The 25,656-nt window shown below is 44.2% G+C and overlaps 1 protein-coding gene across 2 annotated transcripts in view; it reads right to left on the reverse strand.

Moving 5' to 3' along the window:
* Window positions 1-3,022: 3,022 nt before the first annotated feature.
* GLE1 (GLE1 RNA export mediator) overlaps window positions 3,023-25,656 on the reverse strand; it is a 35,417-nt gene continuing 12,783 nt past the window's right edge. The window contains exons 7-16 of one of the 2 annotated variants that reach the window (XM_075560691.1): window positions 18,876-19,104; window positions 18,166-18,278; window positions 17,964-18,033; window positions 14,851-14,993; window positions 14,560-14,750; window positions 7,144-7,273; window positions 6,273-6,377; window positions 5,091-5,173; window positions 4,149-4,212; window positions 3,023-3,879 (exon numbers count right to left, since the gene is read on the reverse strand). In XM_075560691.1, coding sequence (XP_075416806.1) covers window positions 3,814-3,879; window positions 4,149-4,212; window positions 5,091-5,173; window positions 6,273-6,377; window positions 7,144-7,273; window positions 14,560-14,750; window positions 14,851-14,993; window positions 17,964-18,033; window positions 18,166-18,278; window positions 18,876-19,104 — 1,194 coding nt within the window. In that variant the 3' untranslated portion in view covers window positions 3,023-3,813. Of the gene's footprint in view, window positions 3,883-4,148; window positions 4,213-5,090; window positions 5,174-6,272; window positions 6,378-7,143; window positions 7,274-14,559; window positions 14,751-14,850; window positions 14,994-17,963; window positions 18,034-18,165; window positions 18,279-18,875; window positions 19,105-25,656 lie in introns of both variants that reach the window. The other variant, XM_075560690.1, reaches the window with a different exon arrangement.

Raw genomic sequence — 25,656 nt, forward strand, 5'->3', positions numbered from 1 at the left:
ATAACTTTTTTTATGAAAAGTAAATTTGGGGGGTGACAGAGGAAAGGATATCTTTTAATTTTGAAATAACTTTTAGTTGCTAGTGTGTTACAATAGAACTCTCATAAACCTTTCAACCAGATTCCCTGCTAACATTTTACTGTTTGTCACTGTGTACGTACATGCCTCTGTATGCGTGTCTTTCCCCTTGAACTGTGTGAGGATAAGTAACAGACACCATGTCCATTGCTACCAGGTAAGCACTGGCCTGCTAACCCCAAGGTCAGTGTCCCCAAACTACCAGCTGCTCCGAGGAGGAAGATGAGGCTGTGTGTCCCTGTAAAGATGTACAGTCTTGAACCCAATAGAGTGTCACATCAGTTGGAACTGAGTCGATGGCAGTGGGGTTGTTTGCTTGACATAAATACATGGTCCTTAAGAATAAAGACAGTCGGACAATGAGTGTACAGATGTGCTTTACACAATTGATGGATGTATGGATTGTGATAAGAGTTGTACGAACCCCTAATAAAATTTCTTAAGCCTTCAAAAAAAAGAATATAGTCATTTTCATAATCAGTATAAAGATCAAGGAAAAAAACTAACATTGATGTAATACTATTTTCTAATGTAGACTTTGAGTTTTGCAAATTGCTCTAAGATTCTTTATAGCAAAAAAAAAACAAAAACAAAAAAAACTAAACTATAATTTTTTTTCTGGTCTGAGCACCTATCCAAATCATTTATCAATTGCATTCACTGTAAATATCCTGAAGGAGCTAAAAAAAATCTATAATTGAATACATAAATGTATGTAAACTGATAAAGGGGAGCTTGATTGCAAACTACCAGATTAAGTTCCTTTCTGTGGGTATCTATAAATCCATCAGAGCTGGAGGCCCATACCTGCAGCTCCACAGGAAATGGGACACCACCCAGAATCAGTAGGTAGGACAGAGGAAAGGGAGACGAGTGAATGACCAGATCTGACAAGACAGCTGCACACAGCTCTGTGGCTCCATTTTGTTGGCTCTGGAACTGACAAGCTGTCATCATAGGACTGCTGGCTAAGCACTGGGTGCTAACTGCATGGCTGGTACAGTAGCTCCAACCCGTCAGCCGCACGGAGAACAAGATGACACTGCCTGCCCTTGTCAAGGTTCCGAGTCTACGCAGGGTTGCTACACGTGTGCACGGACTTGATGGCAGCGGGCTGGGTAATCACAGGCAGCTTGAGATGTAGAAAAGGGCTCCCAAGGCCTGGGTGGGGAATCCCCAAAATAACTTAATTCTTCTAGCCTTTTTGTCCTATTGCCATTTTCAAGTCACCATCAAATTTTCCTTAAGATGATGTAGGGCAGTGGTAGGACAAAAACATGGGCACTCAGCCTGAGAAATGAGGTCACGATTGAAAGGAAGCAGGCAGACAAGGGAGTACTTGGATAGAAAACGAAATGCGTCCTTAGTGTTCTCCTTTAAAAATCTAACGCAAAAAAAAAAAAAATCTAACGCTACCACGTTATCCCTATCAAAACGCTGGTGTCCCCAGTGCCCTCCTTTCTTGGTTGACTCGAGAATCATGAAGAATCCCGAGCACTATGAGTCAGCATCTCGAGGGCAGTGAGTTGGCCTTGGTTAGTGTGATCCTTGAATTTCATTTCAGTCTTCAGGGGCCGGCAGCACTAAATAGGTTTGTCCTTTTTAAAATTGAGACAAATGAATCCGAGGTCTACTGTCTTGAACTTCAGCATATGCATTAGTATGGAGCACTCAAGAAAGCCCTTTCCTTTTGGACCACCAAAAAAAAGAATCCCCGGCATCAAATGGCACCTGCAAAACCAGTAACTATGTCTACAGAAAGGATATACAAACCTTAGAGGGCCTCTTCCACAGGGAGATCATTTTGCCCAGGTAGTGGCCACATGCCATTTCGGCAGCGGGACTTTTCCCACGCGTGGGGTCTAATGACAGAAAGCGCGCAAAGTGAACATGTCAGAGCAGAGAGGCCCCGAGGGCTCCATGAGGGGCTCATGTGATGGTCGTGCAACATATTAACTGCACAGTTCCAGGGGTTACCCTGCACCTCCCAGCAGAGTCGTAGATGTTTATAGTTATCAATAAGACAATCTTCCAGCAGATGGCAGCAGTATCTCGAAGGGGTGGTTTTTCAACTTTGCACAAACATCCGTCTGTTGGCTGACAGTCGGCCCCACCTGAGAGCATGCAACACTCAATACCCTTTCTTTCTCAAGGCAAAGCTTTCCAATAGCCATGCCTGGTGTGACACACCCAGGGGGTGCTGCTGTTTGGAAGGAAGTGGCTCTGGCCACTGAAGGCCCCACCTGGGAGCCCCTGGGTTGAAGATCAGCATGCCCTCACACACACAATGCTAGAGAGGACAATTTGAAAACTACTCATCAAGTGATCAGATTGGTCCAGTTGTTTTGTTTTACGAATGGAGGTGCTGAGGTTCAGAGGGAAAATTATTCAAGGCCACAAACCCAAAAGTGAATTGTGCAAGGTCTCCTGATGCCTCCCAGTGTTCACCCAGTGTGTCTGCATGGAAACGCTGAGTGCTAGCAGACACACTGGGGTGGCTTATTGCTGCATCATTCCAGAAACAGGATGACAGGAAAACCGACGAGGTGAAGATCAAGACCAAAAAGGAGAAAACACTGGCAAGTAGGGCCTCTACCGATCCTCTAACGCTTTAAGTAGCTCAGGGCACGGGAAACTGGCCATCCTGAGCCAACTACAGGTCAACACTGGGTTTCAGTGAGACCGAGCTTTATTCCTTTGCTTTGGCATCAGTCAACAGTCCATGGAAGAGTGTGGTGAACACTATTCAGTCGACACAGGACATGCGCTATGGTTGTTGCTCTGATTAAAAAACCACAACCGCCTCAGCTCAGCTGAACACTCAAGCTCCAAGTTCTCAGTGGTTCTAGTCAGGCAAATTTATCATCTTCCATTACAGAGAACACGTCGGAAATAATCATGCAAATTTATCATCTTCCATTACGCAGAATACATCAAAAATATTAATAATGAGGACTCTTAATTCCTCCTTAATAGCTTTATTTAACCCTGATTCATTACTTACAGATGCTGAAAACCCCATCTCAGCCCATCTTACTGCAAACTGAGAAACAAAAATGGTACGTGTGTGCCTAGCCCTCAGGGACCGTACCTAAAACACGGAGGCAAAGTGTGCTTGTCAGTCCGACAGACACGTGCTAACAGTGCTCACCCCAGGCGCGTGGCCATCCTGATGGGACCTGGGACGGTCCGTCTGCATCATGCCTTTTCTCTGGTTTTACAAGTACTTCACAGGCTGGAAAGGCGCACCACCCGCCACCACCCGTACATGCACAGAGTTAGGTCTCCACTATTAAATTATATTGAAATAGTTACATCTATGAAGGGGCCACAAGAGTCTCTGCTTTTCCTGGAAAGTCATTTGAACCGGAGTGGGGAATGTGGGGAGGAGAGTGAACGTGGTGGACCGACTTCTGCCAAGTTAAGTAGTTAAGGTATAAATTATTTTCTGAACGATACTAGAGACCTGGGAAATAAAGGATGGCACTGGGTGCTGCATGCCTCTCCTTATAACTCTTCTCCTAAGTGCCACTGATTCTGTTGTCATGTGAACCCCATGAGAAGCTACCAAGTCTAAGAGCACTCCTAGATTTTGTGGCCTCGAGGTTCAAATATACGAACACATGTATTGGCAGATCTCTAAATCTGACGTGATCGTTTGTCTTCGGGGACTTTCTTTATTGCCACTCTGTATACAGAACAACATAATGGGGCGCACGGGTGATGGAGCTGACATCAGGAGCGCCAGAAGGAGGACGTCAGGAAACCCTTGGGGAGAGGAACCTCCTTGCGTTGCAAACACTTCTGGTCAGGAAAAGATAAACAAAAGAGAATTACTTTCTGATGCATCTGCTTCTAATATGTAACAGGGGAAAGGTAAGTTACATTTACAAGGAAAATGATGACAGAGCAATCCTGAGTGCAAACATTAAAGGAGAATCATAGACAAAATAAAAGGGCTCAGAAAAACGAAGACGCTGGCAGTCAGAGTTTAAGTCTCACACTTCTCAGACATAGGTGTGTGTCAGACCAGCAGCAGCGTGGGGCGGGCTGGTCTCAGGACATCTTACCTCTAAAAACTGTTGGAGGCGAATGAAGGAACCCATCTGTCCTGAGCTTGTGATGGCTTCAATTCTATAAAGAGAAAAAAGAGGCACATGATTCCCCCTACCATCTGAGGGGGGCATAGACATTGCTGATCTACAACACAGGGTCGCATACTTATTTGGCTTAACACTCCCTTTTCAGGAAAATAAAAAAAGACTCCCTCCCCTGCCCCCCCAGCAATGAAGAGTTTTTGTCTGATAGCCCATAATCCAGCATAGAGTGTTCCCGAGTCCCCTGGGAGTGGTACTGCCAACTCTGGGTTGGCAACGTTGATCAGGTGACTCGGAGAGATGTCTTTTAGACCAAGGTTGTGGCTGCTCTTCCCAATGGTCCCAAGCTCCTGTACAAACAAGGGGCTAGAGAAGAAAACCATCCCTTTCCAAGGCATCTTCAGCCAGGGGAAGGGGATTTCCCAAGGCCTCCCTCCCCTGCCACTTGAACTGCCAAAGAATTCAATGGAAAGAGAAGGGTGTTTAGAGGTATATATCAGACCACAGCTAAATTTTGACAAGTCAGTTTCTACAATCAATTTGTTAAGGAGACTTGATTCTGGTTTAATGCATGCCTACATGAAGTCAAACTCCCAATTATTACCTGAAGGAGTTAGAAAACAACCGTAATAAAAAATTACTAGGTTTCTTAATGCAAGACCTTCCTAGTTTATTTTTGTTTAGGCAATACTTTAAAAAATACTGTCATTAAAGAGTTAAAAATATACATTCATATATCAAAAAGGCAGCTAGGAGTAGGAAGTTGTCATAATAATATAGAGAAGTTGTCATATTAACATAGAATATTTTGACCTGAGCCAAAAATAGTAAGTAACAGCACTCAAGGTTACCTGGTGCCTAAGTCACGAGTTTTGCCTACTGAACCCCCTGTTACCTGCTCAACAAGTCTGATACCTGGGGAAATAGTCTTCTTTGATGAGAAGTAGCATCTTCCAGAACTGGACCTGGTACTGTTTCATGAGAGCATTGCCACACACCTATAGGGAAAGACGGATACCGTCAGCACAAAAATGAAAATTCATACTCATATGAGATGTCCAGCCAAATCTTTGCCTTTTACCTTTATATAATAATTTGGCCACAATGCTTTATAGCTAGCTGACCAAGGGATTTCAATGAAAACTGTAACTCTCTCCTAAAGAATCCTCTCTACCTATCTCATCTATCTATCTATCTATCTATCTATCTATCTATCTATCTATCTATCTATCTATCTATCTATCTATCTATATCTCTATCTATCTGGTAATATCTCCATGTAGCCAGCATACCCGTGAAGCCAGGTAGTTCAAAAAGGTACAAGCAAATCCAAGTACCTATCTTTATTTTATTGTACTGAATAAAGAGTTTTCTAAAGGTAGGACGTACCTCCCAGCTTTCGGTAGTAGATGGAAGTGTCACCTATGTTCTCATGGGTAACTGGAGAATACTAAGGTGACCAGGACCTACTGGCATTACGGGCCATGTGTTTTCAGAGTTGCCATGACACATGCCCCATGCCTTTCTTCTTTAACACATGCCTCCTCTCCATAAAATTCTTCACCCTACAAGCATGGTCTTCCCTAAGCGGGCAGGACTGTGCAGTTTGGGATTAGGGAGAGAAAGGACTCAAGCTGTCCAATGGAAATGAGAACAAGGGGATACTAGCTGGCTGGGTGAGGCTCGGAGTGGCATGCTCTACGGTGGTCAACTCCTCTGTGTACAGAGAACTGTACAGGGAGAGCAGATGTGAAATGCCACTTGATTATGGCCCCACAGAGATTCTGTCTTGGTCATTCTAGTTTCTGATTACATGCCTGGATAAGATTCAAATGAGCACGCTTTAATTCTGGAAGTGACTTCTCCGTTGCTACAACAAACTCCTTTCTACGTGTGCTACACACACAGTTGAGATCTCTTCTTGCAATTTAAAGACGTCCACACAGAGAAGGGAAGTAGAGTTGGAAGCAAAAGCGAAAGCTCAATTTGTCCTAAGGCTAAGGGGAAATGCATGCCTCTCTCTGTGACTCCTCCCTGTTCATGTCGTCTAGTGGCTCTTCGCTGCTTCAACCACTGGCTCACTGTTCTACTACACACCTCCAGAAAGTCAAAGAGCAGGGTGGCTGTCACGTCTGACAGGGGCTCCATGTTCAAGATCTGTGCCAACCAGCGCCAGCCATGGTTTAAGCCATGAGGGTGAATCTGTGAGGGGAGAAACTTGGTCATGATTGGATCTCACTTTATGCCACAACTTAAACTCCTACTGTCACTATACAGCGACTACCAAGGGGCATGGCCTCTTGCTTGCTTCAAACAAGGAACAAAGGTCAAAAATGCTACAAACCAACTGAACTGGTTTTAAATGTTCCAATACATTCTTTTTTTAAAATAATTTAATTGGGGGCTTGTACAACTCATCACAATCCATACATCCATCCCATGTGTCAAGCACATTTGTACATTTGTTGCTATCATCATTCTCAAAATATTTGCTTTCTGCTTGAGCCCTTGATATCAGCTCATTTTTCTCTTCCTTCCCCACTCCCCCCTCCCTCATGAACCCTTGATAATTTATAAATTACTATTTTGTCATATCTTATACTGTCTGACTTCTCCCTTCACCCACTTTTCTGTTGCCTCTCCCAGGGAGGTTATATGTAGATCCCTGTAATTGGTACACCCCACCCTCCCTCCAACCAGTACATTCTTGACAGGATCCCTTAAATACACCTATCATCTACAGAAGTCATATGCAAACAGTTTCCTTGTACACCTCTCGTTCTTGGTACCTTAGCACAGAAGCTGGGACCTTGAACAAATGACTCTGATGATCTAGAGACATATCCAAATAATCAATATAATTTCTGTGAAGAGTACCTACGAAGTAGCAACATCCTTATGATGACTAAACTAGACGACCCTCTCTGAAAGCAGGTGGCGACACTAAGGAAGAGCCTTTTCTACCCACCTCTTGTTGGTGTCCATAGGGCCACCGGAGCTGGATAATGGCAGCATAGAGCCGGATCATCCCAGACATGCGCTTCAGGAAGTTGTCCTGCTGCTCTACTTTGCTGTCCTTCACCTGGTACCCAAGCATCCTGCGTGGGAAGAAAGCGTGCTTTGTGACAAAGCCACAGTGAGGGCGACAACTCAGAGATGACTTCTCACAGCTGCAAGAGGCAACTACCAAAACTGGGTCTTTTCATTAGTTAGGATTTAAAACACATAACACATCATTCCATACTTCAATCACATCAAGTAGAACTGTGCGACTGCTACCACAAGCAGTGTCTATCCACTTTTTCTACCTACAGTACTGTTTTGAGGATGATTATTAGCACATTGTTATATACGATTACATTTGTAAACTCCAGCTGGCCCTTCAATAATACAGTCTGAACGGAATGGGACCACTTATACAGAGATGTTCTACAATAAATACATGAGAAAACTTTTTGGAGATTGGCAACAATTTGAAAAAGTCACTGTCATACTGCATAACCTAGAAATATCAACAACAAAAAATTGAGAAAAAGTTGGTATGTCATGAATTCATAAATGTACATACTAACCTATTTTATCATTTATTACCATAAAATATATACTAGTCTATTATAAAGTCACATAAACACATAATGTACATGGTGCCATTAATAGAGAAGTGTGAAAAAACATAAAGATGGGTATTAATCATAACAGCATAAAATAACTATAGTAAATACTGTACTACTATAAAAACTGCATTCGCTACTACCTGTTGGTATTGCTGTGAGCTCAAGTGGTGGTGAGATTCTATTTCCCGTGCTGCAGGAAATGATTTAATGGGGCACTTTCAGCCAAAGTCTAACTCTCAAAAAAGGACCTTTTCCTGCATGGGTCTAAAAAGAAGGTGGGGGGGAGATAGTGATAGGCTTCACCTCCGAGTAACTGGGAACAGGACTCCCTAGAAGCCATGCTGCTGTTATACAAGGTGCCCTCTGAGAAGCAGGAGGGGGGATCAGTTAGGAAGAGCCAGCATTGGAGGGTGTCCTCTGGACCAAAGGTGACCCCCCCTGGATCCAGAGGACAGCTGTGACATCAGAGGAAGAGCAGCCGCAGAACAAGAGACAGAACATAAGACAGAGTGGTGGGCTCCCGCCCACAGCACGAGGAAAGCTGAGTGCTTTGGGGCAGAAGCTGGCTGTGGAGTGGAGTTCCTCTTGTCACTCGACTGGGGCAACGGCTTGCTGACCGTGGGAATGGAGCGCGTGTCTGTGGAGTGGTGGGTGACTTTGCGCAAGCATTAGCAGACCTAGAACTCTGCCACATGTCCTGATGAATAATTGTATCCTGAGTGGGTCTCACTTGCGCCACAACCTATTCTCTTCCTTAAAGAAGTTTGTCTTCATAAATATCGTCTGTGGGAACTGTAGCCATCGCAACGGACATTAAGTCTGGAGGTGAAACCGAGAACAGCAGAAACAACCCACCGTGTGATGCCAATCATCTCTGCTGGGACAGCTCACTTCCCAGTCAACAGCCCTCTCTTAGTTTCCCCAACACCATAAACCTGAACACCGGCGCGTGGAGCCAGAGGAGCGCAGGCAACTCCAGCACGTTGTAGCCAGCGCTCCCAGCAGCGCCTTCTCCCGGAGACTCCTTGCACCTCTTCAGCTCAAAGACTGAAGACTTCACACATCAACAAACCGAAGAGAGTTGCTTCTGGACATAATTTCAGGTTTGTTCTGGCTGTGCCAGTTAGACAGAGATTTTATGAGTGTATCCCTAACCTTTCAGTGATTTTGTTCTGCTAAGGGTCAGGAGAGGTCAGTTTGGTTGCATTTTTTCAGTGATTACTCTCCTGCTACCCTAGCCACCATCAAGGGATTAGAAGGAAATTGATTTTTGTTTATTATCTACATCTTAAGGAATGTTCTGCAATAAAACAAGTATGCTCATAAGTCTGTGCTTCTGGGACATCCTATTCACTTTAACACAAGAAGCTTTAAACTATTAAATATTTTAGAAAAACCGTTATGCCCCCTCCCCCAAGAATAATTTGTTTCAAAGGACGACATTGATTCTGCAGCTCTGGGAGATGGATATATCTGATCAGAGCACACGGGAGCAGATGAAGGGGGAGGAGGAGACAGTGGAACACAGCCTGGCCCACGAGGCCGTGAGGATGATGTTCCTGATTAAAGCAGCCAGTCCACAGAGAGAACAACATGGCTGGCCCTACTATGAGACATGATGCCCCTCAGTGATAAGGGCGATACAGGGGACAGCACCGGAGACACAGTGTGGGAATTGCACCCGACCTGATCCTACCACACCGAGGCAAAGCACTGGGGGAGTGCAGCAGAACAGCAAGGGAATGGAGTGGCAAGGTCCCCAGGGAATGCTGAAAGTGGACTTTGGGGCCAGGGCATGGTGCCCCAACAGACTGGACTGGAAAACGCTCCTAAGGGCCAGCAAACGATCCTTGAACTAACTACAAGCTCTTCTTTCTTGATTTGTTTTGTTCTCTGTCAGTGGTTTGTTTTTGTTGTTTTGTTGTCTGGTTGTATACTGTTGCTTTGTTTTCCTCTGTCTTGTTTTCGTGCATGTTAGTGTCTCCACAGGTCTGTCTGAATAGGACAGGCTGGATGAACTATCTGGAGGAAAAACAATGGGACCAACAGTTCCGGGGGGACTTGGGGTGTGGGTGTGGGGGTGGGGTAAGGAAGTGGTGTTAACAAACACAGGGACAAGGGAACAACATGGGACCCAAAATGGTAGTGAGGGGGGAATGGTAGGCCTGGTAGGGAATGATCATGGGTAAGGTTACGTAAATAAGAGGTATAGCTGTAACCCAGGTGGGGACGGAGCATGGTAGTAGGGCAGGAGGAAAGTCAAGGGAGATGGAGGAAAGAGCTAGGAGTCAAAGGGCATTTATAGAGGTCTAGACAAACACATGTACAGGCAAATATATATATTATATATATATATATATATATGGATGGGGAAATAGATCTATGTGTTTATATTTATAGGTTTAGTATTAAGGTGGCGGAAGGACCTTGGGCCTCTACTCAAGCACTCCCTCAATGCATGAATACTTTCTTTTATTAAATTGGCACTCTATGATGCTCACCCTCCCGACACAACTGCTGGAGCCAAAGTGGGTGAACAAGTAAATGTGGTGAAGAAAGCTGATGGTGCCTGGCTATCAAAAGAGATAGTGTCTGGGGTCTTAAAGGCTTGATGATAAACAAGCAGCCATCGAACTCAAAAGCAACAAAGCCCACACAGAAGAACACACCAACCTGTGTGAGCACATGGTCCCGAAGGGATCACTTATCAGGGATCAAAGAACAAAAAAATCATATCATTGGCTGCACACCTCCCTGATATGATTGCCAAGAACAAACGGGTATATACGCAAATGTGGCGAAGAAAGCTGATGGTGCCCAGCTATCAAAAGATATAGTGTCTGGGGTCTTAAAGGTTTGAAGGTGAACAAGCGGCCATCTAGCTCAGAAGCAACAAAGCCCACATGGAAGAAGCACACCAGCCGGTGCGATCATGAGGTGCCAAAGGGATCAGGTATAAGGCATCATGCAAATATATATATGTATATACACACCATAGTGAATGATGGGGAAAGTGCAGAGTGGAGACCCAAGGCCCAAGTGTCGGCCACTGGAGATCCCCTCACAGAGGGGTTTAGGAGAGGAGATGTGTCAGTCACGGTACGATGTAGTACCGATAAAGAACACAGCTTTCCCCCAGATCCTGGATGCTTCCTCCCCCCAACTACCATGATCCGAATTCTACCTTGCAGGGCTGGATAGGGCAGAGGTTGTACACTGGTGCATATGGGAGCTGGAGGCACAGGGAATCCAGGGTGAATGATACCTTCAGGACCAGGGGTGATACTGAGAGAATAGAGGGTGAGTGGGTTGGAAAGGGGGAACTGATTACAAGGATCCACATGTGACTTCCACCCTAGGAGACCGACGGCAGAGAAGGGGGGGAAGGGAGACTCCAGATAGGGCAAGATATGACAAAATAACAATCTATAAATTATTAAGGGCTCATGAGGGAGGGGGGGGCGCAGGGAGAGAGGGGGAAAAAAAGAGGACCTGATGCAAAGGTCTGAAGTGGAGAGCAAATGCTTTGAAAATGATTAGGGCAAAGAATGTACGGATGTGCTTTATACAATTGATGTATGTATATGTATGGATTGTGTTAAGAGTTGTATGAGCCCCTAATAAAATGTAAAAAAAGAAAAACTGTTATGCATTTTAAATATCATCCAAGACATCTACTCTAGCAAAGTTAAGACTTTGGTGTTTTTCTGTCCTAATGGGAACTCTCTCACTAAAAATACGATATTTTTCGTTGTTGTTTTTAATATTACAATTGTGCTGAAGAAAATTTTACAGTATGGCCATGTTTGTTGCTGTAATTTCTGGTAATAAGAATATGAATGCTTTTTTTCTTCTCTCTTTTTTATTTTCAACCCAAATAGTAACTTTCATCATAAAACCAGAAATGAGAAACAACCTAAATGTCTAAATAGAAATAAATTGTGGTATACAACAACAACAACAAAAAAACCTGAACACCACCATGGGACCAGTATAAAGTACCACTAGTGATACTGCAGATGCTCCCAAAAAGTAAAGCCGTGAAGTTACAAAAAAAGGTACAAAGTGCTGCCTAAGAACCAGATGGCATTCTGCGGCTGCGGTGGCCACGCTTCAGAACAAGTGACGCCGCGTTAGGGCTGCTGTGAGACAGGAATGGAGCCCATGACGCCGTCACCGTCACCGCAGCTACGCCAGTGACAACCTGGCTTTTTCTAAAATATTTTTTACCTTGGTTTAAAAATGCAGCTTTTGTGTGGTTACTGGATTGCTTTGCAATATAGGCTAAAATGAGTCTAGAAAAGGTAAAGTCATTATATAACAACTTCACTCAAAAGGTGCAGAATATAAAGCTAAATATTTTTTTAATCATTTTATTGGGGGCTCATACAACTCTTATCACAATCCATCCATCCATCGTGTCAGGCACATGTGTACCTTTGTTGCCATCATCATTCTCAAAACATTTGCTTTCTACTTGAGCCCTTGATATCAGCTCATTTCCCCCCTCCTTCCTTTCTCGATCCCTATCCATCATGAACCCTAGATAATTTATAAATTATTATTTTGTCTTATCTTACACTGTCCAAAGTCTCCCTTCATCCACTTTTCTGTTGCCCATCCCCACAGAGGGGTTATATGTAGAGATCCTTATGATCAGTTCCCCTTTCTACCTCACCTTCCCTCTACCCTCCCAGTATCGCCACTCTCGGCCCTGGTCCTGAAGGGATCATCCGCCCCGGATTCCCTGGGTTTCCAGTTCCTGTCTGTGCCAGTGTACATGCTCTGGTCTAAAGCTAGATAATTTAATGCCAACAGATGATGGTCTGAGAGTTTTAGAAAGCTGTTTGGCCTGAACAAGGTCAGTGTTATGGAAGAGACAGCTTCCATCATGGCTTGGGTCAGGAGGACTTTGGTCCTCAAAGTAACATCCTTGCCTTTCAACACTCTGAAAAGGTCTTATACAGCAGAGGTACTTACTGCTGCTTCCATGGGCAGTGGTGGTGGACACATTCTGCAGTATCAGGGTATACCGACCACATTCTTACTATTTTGGATCAACTCTTAGCATAAATTCTGGACTGAAATATATTTAAAAAACCCAAACTATCTTCGAGTTGATTCCAATTCATAATGACCCTATAGAACAGAGTAGAACTGCCCCTGTGGGTTCCCAAGGCTGTTGATCTTTATGGGAGTAGAGAGCCGCCTCTCTCTCCTGTGGAGCAAGTGGTGTTCAAACTGCTGACGTTGGGTTTAGCAGCGCAACACGTACCCACTAGGCAATCGGGGCTTCTGCTATAATGACTGCCACAGCATCCCCAAAGCTGACAGAATCGTCAAAGTAAAAAGCAGCTGTGGGGAGGAGAGGAAGAATTCCAATTTGATTTACTTCCATCAGTCACCCTACAAGGGCCTAGTGCAGCGGGAGGTCTGGGGGCTGCTAACCACAGGCTGCCTGCCAGAGGTTCATGCCGAATTCCCAAGAAGCTATCACTGCTGACCGGACGCATCTTGACTGAAAGCAGAGAATACCACAGAGCTGTTTGCTTGTGCTTGGTTGGCTATGCTAAGGCATTAACGGTGTGACATAAAAACGGTGGCTAGTCTTGAGAAGCATGGAGAACCTCCACAAGGACGCAGAGGCAGTGGTGCAAACAGAACAAGGGCACACACTGCAGGCTCAAAATCTGAAGAGGTGTGCATCAGGGTGGCAGCCTTTCTCCAAGCTTACTCCATCTGTATCGAGAAAATTCAGTGATACCATGAAGAAACAGGAGAAAATAATCAGAGAAGCTGGACTCTAAGAAGAAGAATGTGGCATCAGGATTAGAGGGCGGCTTATTAACAATCGAGATCTGCAGACACCACCACCTTGCTTTCTGACAGTCAGGAGGACTTGAAGCACTTGCTGATGAAGATGAAGAATTTAGTATGGATTACAACTCACTGTATAGAAAACCAGTATCTTCCCAATTGGACCTGTAGTTAACATCATGAGCAACAGAGAAAAGATTAAAGGGACAAAGGATTTTGTCTTGCTTGGATCCAAAAATCAATTCTCAAGGAAGCAGTCATCAGAAGATTTAAATGACACTTCATATGGGGTGAATCTGCTGCACAAGACCTCTTTAAAGTGTTAGCAAGCAAGGGCGTTACTTTGAGGACTAAGGTGCACCTGACCCAAGCAATGATATTTTTAATAGCCTCTTATGTATGAGAAAGTCGGACACTGAATAAGGAGATTCAAAGAAGAGCCGATGCAATTGAAGTATGGTGCTGGCAAAGAATATTCAAAGTCCCGTGGGCTTCCAAAAGAACCAACAGATCTGTTTTGGTGGAAGTACAGCCAGAATGCTCCCTAGACACAAGGATAGTGAGACTTTATCTCATGTACTTGGACACACGTGTTGTCGGGAGAGACCAGTCCCTGGAGAAGGACATCGTGCGTGGTAAAGTCATGGGGAAGATCCTGGACAAGGTGGACTGGCGCAGCGGCTACAGTGATGGCTCCAAAGTCAGAACAGCTGTGAAGATGGCCCAGGACGGGCAGCGTTTCCTTGTGTTGTACACAGGGCACCGTGAGCAGGGACAGACTGATGGCGCCTAACAAGCACCCAAACCACCACAAGGCTGGTCGCTGACATTGACCGCTGTTCCACAGGACAAAGATCGGGCTGGGTGTGCAAAAAGCATTCAGTCTCGAAACCCCTGTAAAAGATCCAGCTTCCCCACTGCAGGGACAGCGAGTGAGGAGAAAACAACTGTACCTCTGATAATCTTCCAAAGCCATTCCCTCCTTGAAAGGTGGATAGAAAGGAACAGAATAAGGGCACTTCTGGTGCAGGTGAGCAAGAATGAGGTCCCCCACTTTGGGGTGCAGCTCCCAGACCCCAGATGCTACAACTGCAATGGGGAATGCCGCTTCATGATGAGAGGCCACCTCCTCCTCTCCTTGTTTCTGGAAGCAGACAGGACAACCGTCAGTCACTACCGGAGAATGGTTTAAATATTATACACCAACCTCTTCTTCCCATCACTCGAGAAACAAGGTGTCTCACCACAAACTTCTCTGCCAGTTTGTACTGGACAAAGTCCAGTCCCTGTGGGGTAAGTGACACCGACACAGAGCGTCCAGCAGACTGAACCGGTCTTCCAGAGAGCAAGCTGTGGATCTTGTCGAAGATCTCCTTCAGTTTTGAGCCTGGGTAGGGGAGAGACAAAGGGAAAGCCACAGGAGACAGAGCTGTAGCGCACGCTCGTTCTCACCATGGTAACAACGAGGCAGCTCTACATCACCCTACGGAAGTTCAGACTCTGAAAGCAGAATATCAAGGCAGAATAATCCATGACAATCAATGACATGTGTGCGATGTGCTAAAGAACATGGGCCATGGCACTGTTCCCAAGGCGTTTATGTCCTACTTGCAAATGACAAACGATATGAAAACAGTTACTGTGACGGCAGGAGCGGCCTAAGACCTTCCAAAGGGCTTAGGGACCTCCCAACGGCAGCCCCGCTCTCTCCCCATGCTCAACGACACAAGAATGGGGTCCTCAGAGGTCTATCTTAGTAGCCCCTTCCTCCCACTTGCTCCAGTTAGATTAGGGGCAGTCAAGCTGAGCGACAATTCCCTAAGGTGGTTGGCTGGCCCTGCAACTGTGCACTGACAGGCAACAGGACAGTCACCTTACATTTGCCATAAGGACCAAGAAAAGCAGGCTATACGGAAAAACGGAGATGTACAGAGGGAATGAGACGAGCGAGGAGAGGGACCTCAAGTTTCTTGTCCCCGAGACCTTACCCTGTCTGTGCCGCTGGGTCCCATGAAGCACTGGTTTACCTTTATGAAGAAGGTCTTGTGTGTGTGTGTGTGTGTGTAAGCAGACTTGAATTATCTGTCACCTGAAATCAGAGTTTCAAAGTACTATAGCATCTCCAGTTTAAAAACACCTTATCAAGCTCCTAGACATTTCAAAAAGTGTTGTCTCAAAAATAGCCTCTATAAACCACTTCGTCAAACCCAACAAAAAAGGAGAGAGAGCCACCCACATTTCTTAGGAAGGAAGCAAACAGAACTAAAGAATGAAACAACACAGACACACTAGGAAGGCGAGGCATCCCAGAAGTAGACCCAAACCCGATGTTAAAATATGCACATTTCCATAAAAATGCATCTACTCCTATTCCTGCCGAGTCCATGTCCTGCTTCACAGGCTTCCAAAAGCTCCACTGGCGAAACCTCTGCCTCTCAACCCGAGTCCCTCTCTTCCCTCCTCTCCAGTTGGGAAAGTCCACTCGAGACCCTGTCCACGAAGCGCGCTCCCCCTTCCCATTTGCTGCTCCAGCAACGTACTCTCACGCACAGTCTCCTTCTAATCTAGCTGCCTGTAGGCTTTTAAAGCTTCAACCAACCAGCCCATTGGGGGCCTTACAGCAATTTATCAAGCACTTCTGTACGTATGGAGATGAGACTTCTATCAGCTTCAACTTCTTTTTGATCCATTGTTCAAAGCAATATTCATTTATATGGTTACAGAACCATTTTTTCCTTTATTTTCTCTTAAAGACTCAGAAATCAGGTTTTTTTCCCACTCACCCAACACCCACGAAGCACTGACTCTAGAGTGTGCTCCATGTTGGAGGCTGGCTGCTTGAAAGGACTTCTGATGATGATGATGCAGAAAAATGAAAACAGCAAAACTAGAAACCGTGAAACACAGGGGCGACTTGAAGAAACTGCCATGCTTTTAGCTAAGGTGCTACTGATCACTTCCAGAAACCGGAAGGAAAAGCAGGTACACGGATGAGGATTAATTTTTATTTGGGCACATTACACTTGAGGCAGCGGAGAGAGCTCTAAGCAAAGATGTCTTGGAGGTAGTTAGAGCAAATGGAGTCAAAGAATCTTTAGCTCAGGGAGGAGGAATGAACCAGAGGTCTATCTGGTGATCCTCCACACATACACCCCGGTAATCTTTGATCCCACGCGGGGCCCGACACTGAGGCTGTGTGAGAGTGAGGTGCCCATGAGAGAGAAAGCAGCGCCACACAGGTGCTGCCATCGACACCCAAACAGCAGCATTTGCAGAGGAAGGCCACGTCTGCAGGAGGTCGGAATACAATCACAAGGAAAGTACCGAGCGCATGACTGCCTTACGCTGTCCTTAAGTCTGTACAACGGAGAGAAAGGTGGCAAACGACAGGGCACGGTTTGGGCAGAGATGGAAGGGGAGAGAGCAGCAAGGGAGCCGTGAGCAGGAAGGCCCCTCATGTGTGGAACAGGAGACCAGGAGGAGCGGGCAGCACGGCAGAAAGTTCTGCACAGGTGAAGGGCAGGATCCCGCGGACCCCGCACCTGTGATGGACCAGGAGTCAGGTTGTCGATGTCGCATCAGTCGCTCTCTTTGCTGATGCTATCAAAGGCACTGCACTGCAAGTGCAAACAAGGGGACACGTGTGTTTACTCTTACCTTGTCCTGTTCTGAGCAGCATTCTAGGCAGCAGAGTGATGTATTTAAGTGTTGTCATTTAATTTTAGGAGTAGGAACTGCACCTTCTTTTTAGGTAACAATATCACAAAATTCAATGGAGGTACCAGAGCCTATGATAATAAGCCAGAGTGACTCCCCAGGTGTACACACTCCCCTGGCCACTTGGCAGCACAGCCTGGTGCTCCAAACAATCCAGCCTCTGGTTCTAAAGGAAGGGAGAGCAGCTTTGTTCTCTGTCCATAGCTCTTAGTTTGTTTTTTTCTAAAGCTCAGTCTCTTGGAAGAAAAGAAATGAGTCTTAAAGTATAAACAAGGCAAGTTTCAAGTTTGGAAAAGCTAGTGTTGTAAGACAAAATCAAAGAATCTAAGTCACCCTAGGCTCCTTCAGTTAGGGGTACAGCAGGTTCATGTGCAGACTCATCCCTACATGGTACTAATGTACAGCTTATAAAAACAAACCAACATGCATGTGTTAGCTTCTGTGTGCTGATGAAGAAACAAAGGAGAGTAAAATAGGACGCACAAGTCATGTTCCAATTATTAGCATTAATTCAAGCATACTCAGTGTTCAGGAAGTTTACAGACAAATAGTTCTAGTGTCTACAAAAGTAAAATAAAGAGGGTGATGAGTTAATAAATAAATAAAGTGAAGAGCCATGTTCCCAGTCCTTCTCACCAACCTGCAATAGTAGAGATTTGGCTCACTGGGATGGTGGCAGCCTTCTGGAGGTCCATCTTGATCTTTTTGGTCTGCCGGGAGAGAACGTTTTGAAGAGATGAGCAGATGCCACTTAGGATAAGGGAGTGTGCCACACTAGTTGTCCCTTTGTGGGGGGGTGGTTCTTGGGCCCACAGAATTCCCACAGTACAGCTCTCTCCTACCTGACTGTCTTTGCTGTTGGTCAGTCCCTCAAAGGCCAACGTACACTGACTGGCAGCATCCTGCAGCTGCTGGTACCACTGCATTGTACTGTCTTGTACTTTCACCGTGAGGTCTGAGGATAAGAGAGGCTTTAGGAATAGCTAGTAATTATGCAGCACTTACATGGGCCAGGTCCTGTTCCCATCACTTTACAGATGTACTCATTGTTTCATGAACTTGTCCCAGCCACCTTATGAAGTAGATACTGTTAAAGTCTGTTCTACAGATTAGACAACAGGCACCGGGCTGTTCTAGGAACTTGTCCACGATCACCTGACTAGTGAAGTAGAACTGGACTCCCACGGATCTTCACGTCAGAGCCGGCATTCTCAGCCACGAATACGCACATAAGGCAGCTTCCAAAGGTTCATGGAAAATTCTATTCTCTGTCAATTACACTTATGAATTTTTTGAAGCATTTACTTAAGACATTCGGAAGAAGCAATACTGGGAACAACATATCTCACTAGAATTAGAGAGACTGGCAACACCTCATTAAAGATGCTGCAATCTGAAGTCAGACTCCAATTCCACCAAACTTATGTAAAGGCCCTGGTGGGCTCATTGCCCTACAGTTGAACACAATATTCAAAATACAATCCTGGTTCCCTTCCTCTTCTAAAACATGAGCTAATTTAAAGAACTATATCCATGCCACAGTGAAACCTACCTTCGTTCTGTTTCCCCGCCGGACCCGCGCTTGGAGCTGGGAAGGCTTTCTGGGCTTCGGGCTTCTGCACCTGTGCCTCTTGCTGTCTGACCCGGGCTGCCTCTTCATCCCGCCTCCGCTTCTCTTCGCAGGCTCTGGTCATCTCCTGCTGCAAGTTCCTAAGGAGGTCCTGCATTTCCTGCAGAGCTTGCTCAGCCACAGCTTGGTCCTCAACGGAGGGAAAGTCGCTCTGCCAGAGTGACAGAAGCAGAGCTTAGTGGCTAGTCCCTGGGGACCGCACCCTAGTCAGTTATTAAAGTGCGTACACACACACAGCACTGTAGCTTGTGGTTTTAACAACTGCATCATGAGTCACCATATGGATACACCAAAATAATTTAAACAACTCCTTATAAAGGGTATTTGTTTCCAATTTGTTATCATAACTAGCTCTAAGTGATATTTTAACATATAGATTTTTACATATTCATTTCCTTAGAATAAATTCCCAAAATAGCACCAGCAAAATGCCCACATTCAGCAGGCTGAAACTTATTTATCGTCTCTTAAAGATATTTTAGCTTCTTATACACAGTATTTTAAAGTATAGGTTTTTTAATACTCTCACCAATAATTAAAAAACTGGCAATATACAAAAAATAAAATGTTTTAATTTGTATTTGATATGTTAAAGGTGCTCTAGAACTTATTTTCCTATTTATTGGACAATTTTACTTAAGCTTTTATTAGCTCATCCTATTCTTGGCTCATTTTTCTAGTGAGATGGAGGTAGAAAGTGAATGGGATATGACTTCCCTGTCCCCGATAAATTGCAAGAGCTTTCTTTGTAATCAAGGATATTAAGGTTTGGTTTCATATGTGTCTTTAATTTTCATGTACTCATATTTACCAATGTCTCCCTTTGTAATTTTTTTCCTCTATAATCACCCACACCTCTCATTTTAAACCACCTTGTTCAAGGCAATGAAGGAACAAAGAAAAAATTCTAGCTTACTAAGTTCTAGTGCAAAGATCTATCAGTTCATAATTAGCTTTCCCTATAGATATTGATATATACTTACAAATTAGGAAGAAGAGGTAATAAAACTATTTTTAAAAAATGAAGATCTTTATCTCCCACAAAACTTCAAATAAAATTCAGGTGGGTTAGCTGAAGTTGGAAAAAAACCCCAAACAAACCATTAACCTCTTTACATCAAAAATGTCCAATTATGATTAAATGATATGTATTCACAGAAGCGTACTATGTGATTATCTAAGGAATGAGGAAAATTCTCTATGTTAATAAAAAGTGCTCCCCAAAACATATTGCTAAGTGGAAAAAGGCACAGAATAGTGCCCAAGGGAAATTACCTTTTCTCTTGGAAGAAGGAGATACATACATACTGTACATACTCAATGATAGGCCAACCCGAGTATCAGCTAAGACGCTTAATTTTACCACAAAAACTACATTAAAAAATGGGCTGGAAAACTTGGCTTATACACGAGAATATATGGTATGTATCTATTTGCTTTCATTTAAAAGAATGGCACAAAACCCAGAGCTACTAGAAATGGTCACTTGGAATTAGACTTCTCTGAATACATGGTTTTATAGTTTTGACATTGGAACAGCGCAAATATTTCACATATTTTCAAACCCAAATCAAATCCAGATGAAAAAAAATTCTTAACACTCTAACAAACCCAACTGATTCTGAAATTGGTAGGATGCTGTCCTGTGAAACGCAGCAGTAATTACTTGCTCTATCTCGTGGGACAGAGCCTTATGGCAAAAAGAACCGCAAAGACATCCTAAGTGTCTTCAGCAATCACACTGTCACCATTGGAATTACTCTGAAATTACAAGCATGTTTAATGTTACATACATCATTCATAAAGTAAGACTGAGCAATCTTAATGTTTTTAGGAACCAAGTTTTCACTGTCAGAAAAAAAGACACAAAAATCAAATTAACCATGATATGATCGCCAAAGACAAATGGGTGCATAAGCAAATGTGGTGAAGAAAGCTGATGGTGCCCGGCTATCAAAAGAGATAGTGACTGGGGTCTTAAAGGCTTGAAGGTGAACAAGCGGCCATCTAGCTCAGAAGCAATAAAGCCCACATGGAAGAAGCACGCCAGTTTGTGCGATCACGAGGTGCCAAAGGGACCAGGCATCATCCCCCCCCCAAAAAAAATATATATATACACATACCATAGTGAATGAAGGGGAAAGTACAGAGTGGAGACCTAAAGCCCATTTGTCGGCCACTGGAGATCCCCTCACAGAGGGGTTTAGGAGAGGAGATGTGTCAGTCACGGTACGATGTAGTACCGATAAAGAACACAGCTTTCCCCCAGATCCTGGATGCTTCCTCCCCCCAACTACCATGATCAGAATTCTACCTTCCAGGGCTGGATAGGGCAGAAATTGTACACTGGTGCATATGGGAGCTGGAGGCACAGGGAATCCAGGGTGGATGATACCTTCAGGACCAGGGGTGTGAGGGGCGATACTGAGAGAGTAGAGGGATGGTGGGGTGGAAAGGAGGAACCGATTACAAGGCTCCACATGTGACCTCCTCCCTGGGAGACGGACAGCAGAGAAGGGGGGGAAGGGAGACTCTGGATAGGGCAAGATATGACAAAATAACAATCTATAAATTATCAAGGGCTCCTGAGGGGGAAGTGGGGAGGGAGGGGAAAAAAAAAGAGGACCTGATGCAAAGGGCTTAATTGGAGAGCAAATGCTTTGAAAATGATTAGGGCAAAGAATGTACGGACATGCTTTATACAATTGATGTATGTATATGTATGGATTATGATAAGAGTTGTATGAGCCCCTAATAAAATATTTTTAAAAAATGTTCTTTTGAAGGGGCAGCCATTCATTTCCCCAGCAGAAATTTGTTAAACACAGAGAGGCAAAAAGCCATGCAGGAAGAAAAACATCCCCGGACGGCTCTTCTCACAAGTGGATGTTTGAGTCTTATTATCCGTACCACAATTTCTGCCCCCTACATCCAATAAGCCAAATAAAAGAACTAACTAGCAAAAAAAAAAAAAAAAAATCAAAGTAAAAAAGGCCGTAATCATATATTTTGAGTGGAAAGGCCAGTATGAGTTAAAGTTTTCCCTTAAGAAACAGGTATCTCTCTTAGCTCTGTCTACTCAAAAGGCCTAGAAATATGACAAACCCTCTCAGACCGTGGCCTCTCAATACTTTCCTCCTAAAAGGGACTAGCCTTTCCTAACAAAATGGCTATTTCCAGGTCTGGGCAGGAAAATGGCCGCTCCTTGTTAGAACTCCTCCTCCTGGGCCAACGTCAAAAGGGCCAAAGATGGGACAATTTGAAGAACAAAAAAAAAATCACAGTAGGTTGAAACATATTTCACATCAAATACATAACAATCTCTGAGCTTAGAATGATGTTAAAAACCACAGCAATATAAACACATAGGTCACAGTTTCAGCTTCAGGACAGGAAACGAGCTCATTATTTTGAAAACTCACAAAAGGACAGAATCACACATTTACTTTGCCTTTTCTATTCCAACTGCACCTCAAGATAAACAGTTAATAGGAAAAATGTCTTCTTTGTAGAGAATTCTAAATGAATGGAGGAAAAATGTGAGAATTAGAAAAATGGAAATCTTACCACACCTAATGAAGAAACAGAGAAAATTACAGTAGTGTTCCAATTCATATATGCACACGTTTATTACAAATAAAGCACGCTGAAATGTGTCTTTGTACTCAGGGGGTGGCTGTAGCCAGGTTCTCTTGGCAATACACTTGTCCTTAGTTTTGTTAGGAAACCTTCAAGAAAAAAGAAAGAAAGAAAACAAAGGTCCACATCTAGAAAGAGTGCCTCCTGGAACTCTCCAGCAGGACACAGAGGGAAGGAGCTAGCTGGCCGTCCTCCCTGGAAATGCTCACCCTGCAGCACTGGTAGAGCAGGCGAGTGGGAAGCACAGGCCTTCTGCTTGCAAAGGGGAGGCCACAGCCACCTACATTTCAGAGTCAGAGCTTTAGCAGTGAGGAGCAGAGTGTGCATCTGCACTCTAACACTGAGAGGGCAGGACACAGCAGGGCTGTCCTGCCCAAGGGAGACAAGGCCTGCAGGGATGAAGCGGTTGGCGGCCACATTCACATGGACTAGGACAAGGTGGCTACCCAAAGTCAAGGGAGCATAGTTGCCATTCTAGGAGGCTTGGAAGGCAGAGCGGAAGTCCAGGGTCAAGAGTAAGGCCTTTACTCAGATAGATGATTTTCAAGTTTTGAGAGCTAATATAATTGGCTTTGGGACTTGTTGGTGCCTGTTGCCCCTTCTTCCCTTCTAATTTCTCCCATTTGTAACTGAAATACCTACCCTGTACCTGTTCTACCATGGTACTTTGGAAGTAAATGACTAGTATTTTAGAATTCACAAGTTCACAAATGGGAGAGGAATTTACACCAATTGAAATAAATTAAATCTCACCCATATTTGACTTAGACAGTTCAGAAGATAAGACTTAGAGCATGGAATTGATTTAAGGCTTTTGGGGTGATGTAATGGGCTGAACTGTTTTCTGCATATGCTAAGGATATGAATTTGGGGGGGGGGGACAAAGGGTGGCATGTTATGTATGAATTGAAGTATATTTCCCACTCCACAAATATCTGTTGTAGATTCTAACCTATTTGCCTGTGGTTATAACTTCATTTGGGAATGGACTATCTGTGATATTAGTGAAATGAGTTCATATAGGGTACATCTAAGTTAATCTCTTTTGAAATATCAGAAGTTAAATTAGCAAGTGAAAAAAGTCAGATGGGGAAGACTGATACTAAGCCACGTAGATGTAGATGTCTACAGAACAGTGAAGAAGCTGAAAAAATAATGACCTTCTCTATGGTCAAAGAGAGAAAACTTTGCCCTGACTGCAGTGTTCCTGGGTTTCTACTTCCTGAATACCATATACACGCATGTATAAGCTGAGGTTTATCAGCACACTTTTTTCCCCAGCACATTTTTAATGCAGTTTTAATGGTGAAATTAGGTGCCTTGGCTGATATTCAGGTCAGCTTATACTCGAGTATATAGGGTAATGAGAAAAGAAAATTGCTTCTTTCTTTTCCAAATCATTTTACTTACACAACTCATAACAATCCATACATCTATCCATTGTGTCAAGCACATTTGTACATCTGTTGCCATCATCATTCTCAAAACATTTGCTTTTTACTTGAGCCTTTGGTATCAGCTTATTTTTCCCCTTGCCTCTCCGCCCCCTCCCTCAAGAACCCTTGATAATTTATAAATTATTTTCTCATGTCTTACACTGTCCAATGTTTCCCTTTACCCACTTTTCTATTGTCCGTCCCCCAGGAAGGGGTTATATGGAGATCCTTGTGATCGGTTCCCCATTTCTACCCCACCTTCCCTCCACCTTCCCGGTACTGGCACTCTCACCACTGGTGCTGAAGGGACCATCTGTCCAGGATTTCCTGTGTTTCCAGTTCCTATCTGTACCCGTGTACATCCTCTGGTCTAGGCAAATTTGTAAGGTAAAATTGGGATCAAGATAGTAGGGGAGGGGTGGATAGAAGCATTTAGGAACTAGAGGAAAGTTGTATGTTTCATCACTGCTACACTGCACCCTGACTGGTTCGTCAGCTCCCGGAGACCCTTCTGTAAGGGGATGTCCAGTTGCCTACAGATGGCTTTTGGGTCCCCACTCCACACTACCCCTCATTCACAATGATGATTTTTTTGTTCTTTGATGCCTGATACCTAATTTCTTTGACACTTCGTGATCACACAGGCTGGTGTGCTTCCATGTGGGCTTTGTTGCTTCTGAGCTAAATGGCTGCTTGTTTATCTTCAAGCTTTTAAGACCTCAGATGCTATATCTTTTGATAGCTGGGCACCATCAACTTCATATTTGCTTATACATCCACTTTGTCTTCCAGTGATTGTGTCGGGAAGGTGAGTATCATGGAATGCCAGTTTAATAGAACAAAGTGTTCTTGTATTGAGGGAGTACTTGAGTGGAGGCCAAATGTACATCTGCAACCTTAACACTAAGCCTATAAATATATGCACATAGATCTATTTCCCCATAGTCATATATAAATAAAATTACATATGAACATACCTGTATTTAGACCTCTATAAATGCCCTTTGCATCCTAGTTCTTTCCTCTATTTCCTTTTACTTTCCTTTTGTCCCACTAGCATGCTCAGCCTTCATTTGGGTTTCAGTAATTCCTCTAGGTTACATTGCCCTTGATCAAGCCCTACCAGGCCTCATATACCCTCCTCACCACTGATTTTGGATAATTTGTTGTTTCTTTGTCCCTGGGTTTGTTAACACCCACTTCCTTTTCCCCACCTTTCCCTCTCCCATGTACCCCTGGGACCTTTGGTCCTGTTGTTTTCTCCTCTAGGTTGTTTACCGCCCCCCCCCATCTTACCTAGATAGACCTGCAGAGATAACATGCACAAAAACAAGACAGAGCAAAACAGAGCAACAAAAGGAAACAAAACAACATCAGCCTGTGTGATCCCGAGGTGTGGATGGGTATCAGGCATCAAAGATCCAAAACAAAACAAACAAAAAGCATATCAATGGGAATGAGGGGAGAGCAGAGTGGAGACCCAAAGCACAGCAGTCGTCAATTGGACACCCCCCTGTCAGAAGGGCCACAAGGAAGAGAAGAGCCTGTCAGGGTGTATAGTATAGCACCGATGAAACACACAACCTTCCTCTAGTTCTTTAATGCTTCCTCCCCACCCCTCACCCCCA

This window comes from Tenrec ecaudatus, chromosome 10 (genome assembly GCF_050624435.1).
Source record: "Tenrec ecaudatus isolate mTenEca1 chromosome 10, mTenEca1.hap1, whole genome shotgun sequence".
Lineage (NCBI taxonomy): Eukaryota > Metazoa > Chordata > Mammalia > Afrosoricida > Tenrecidae > Tenrec > Tenrec ecaudatus.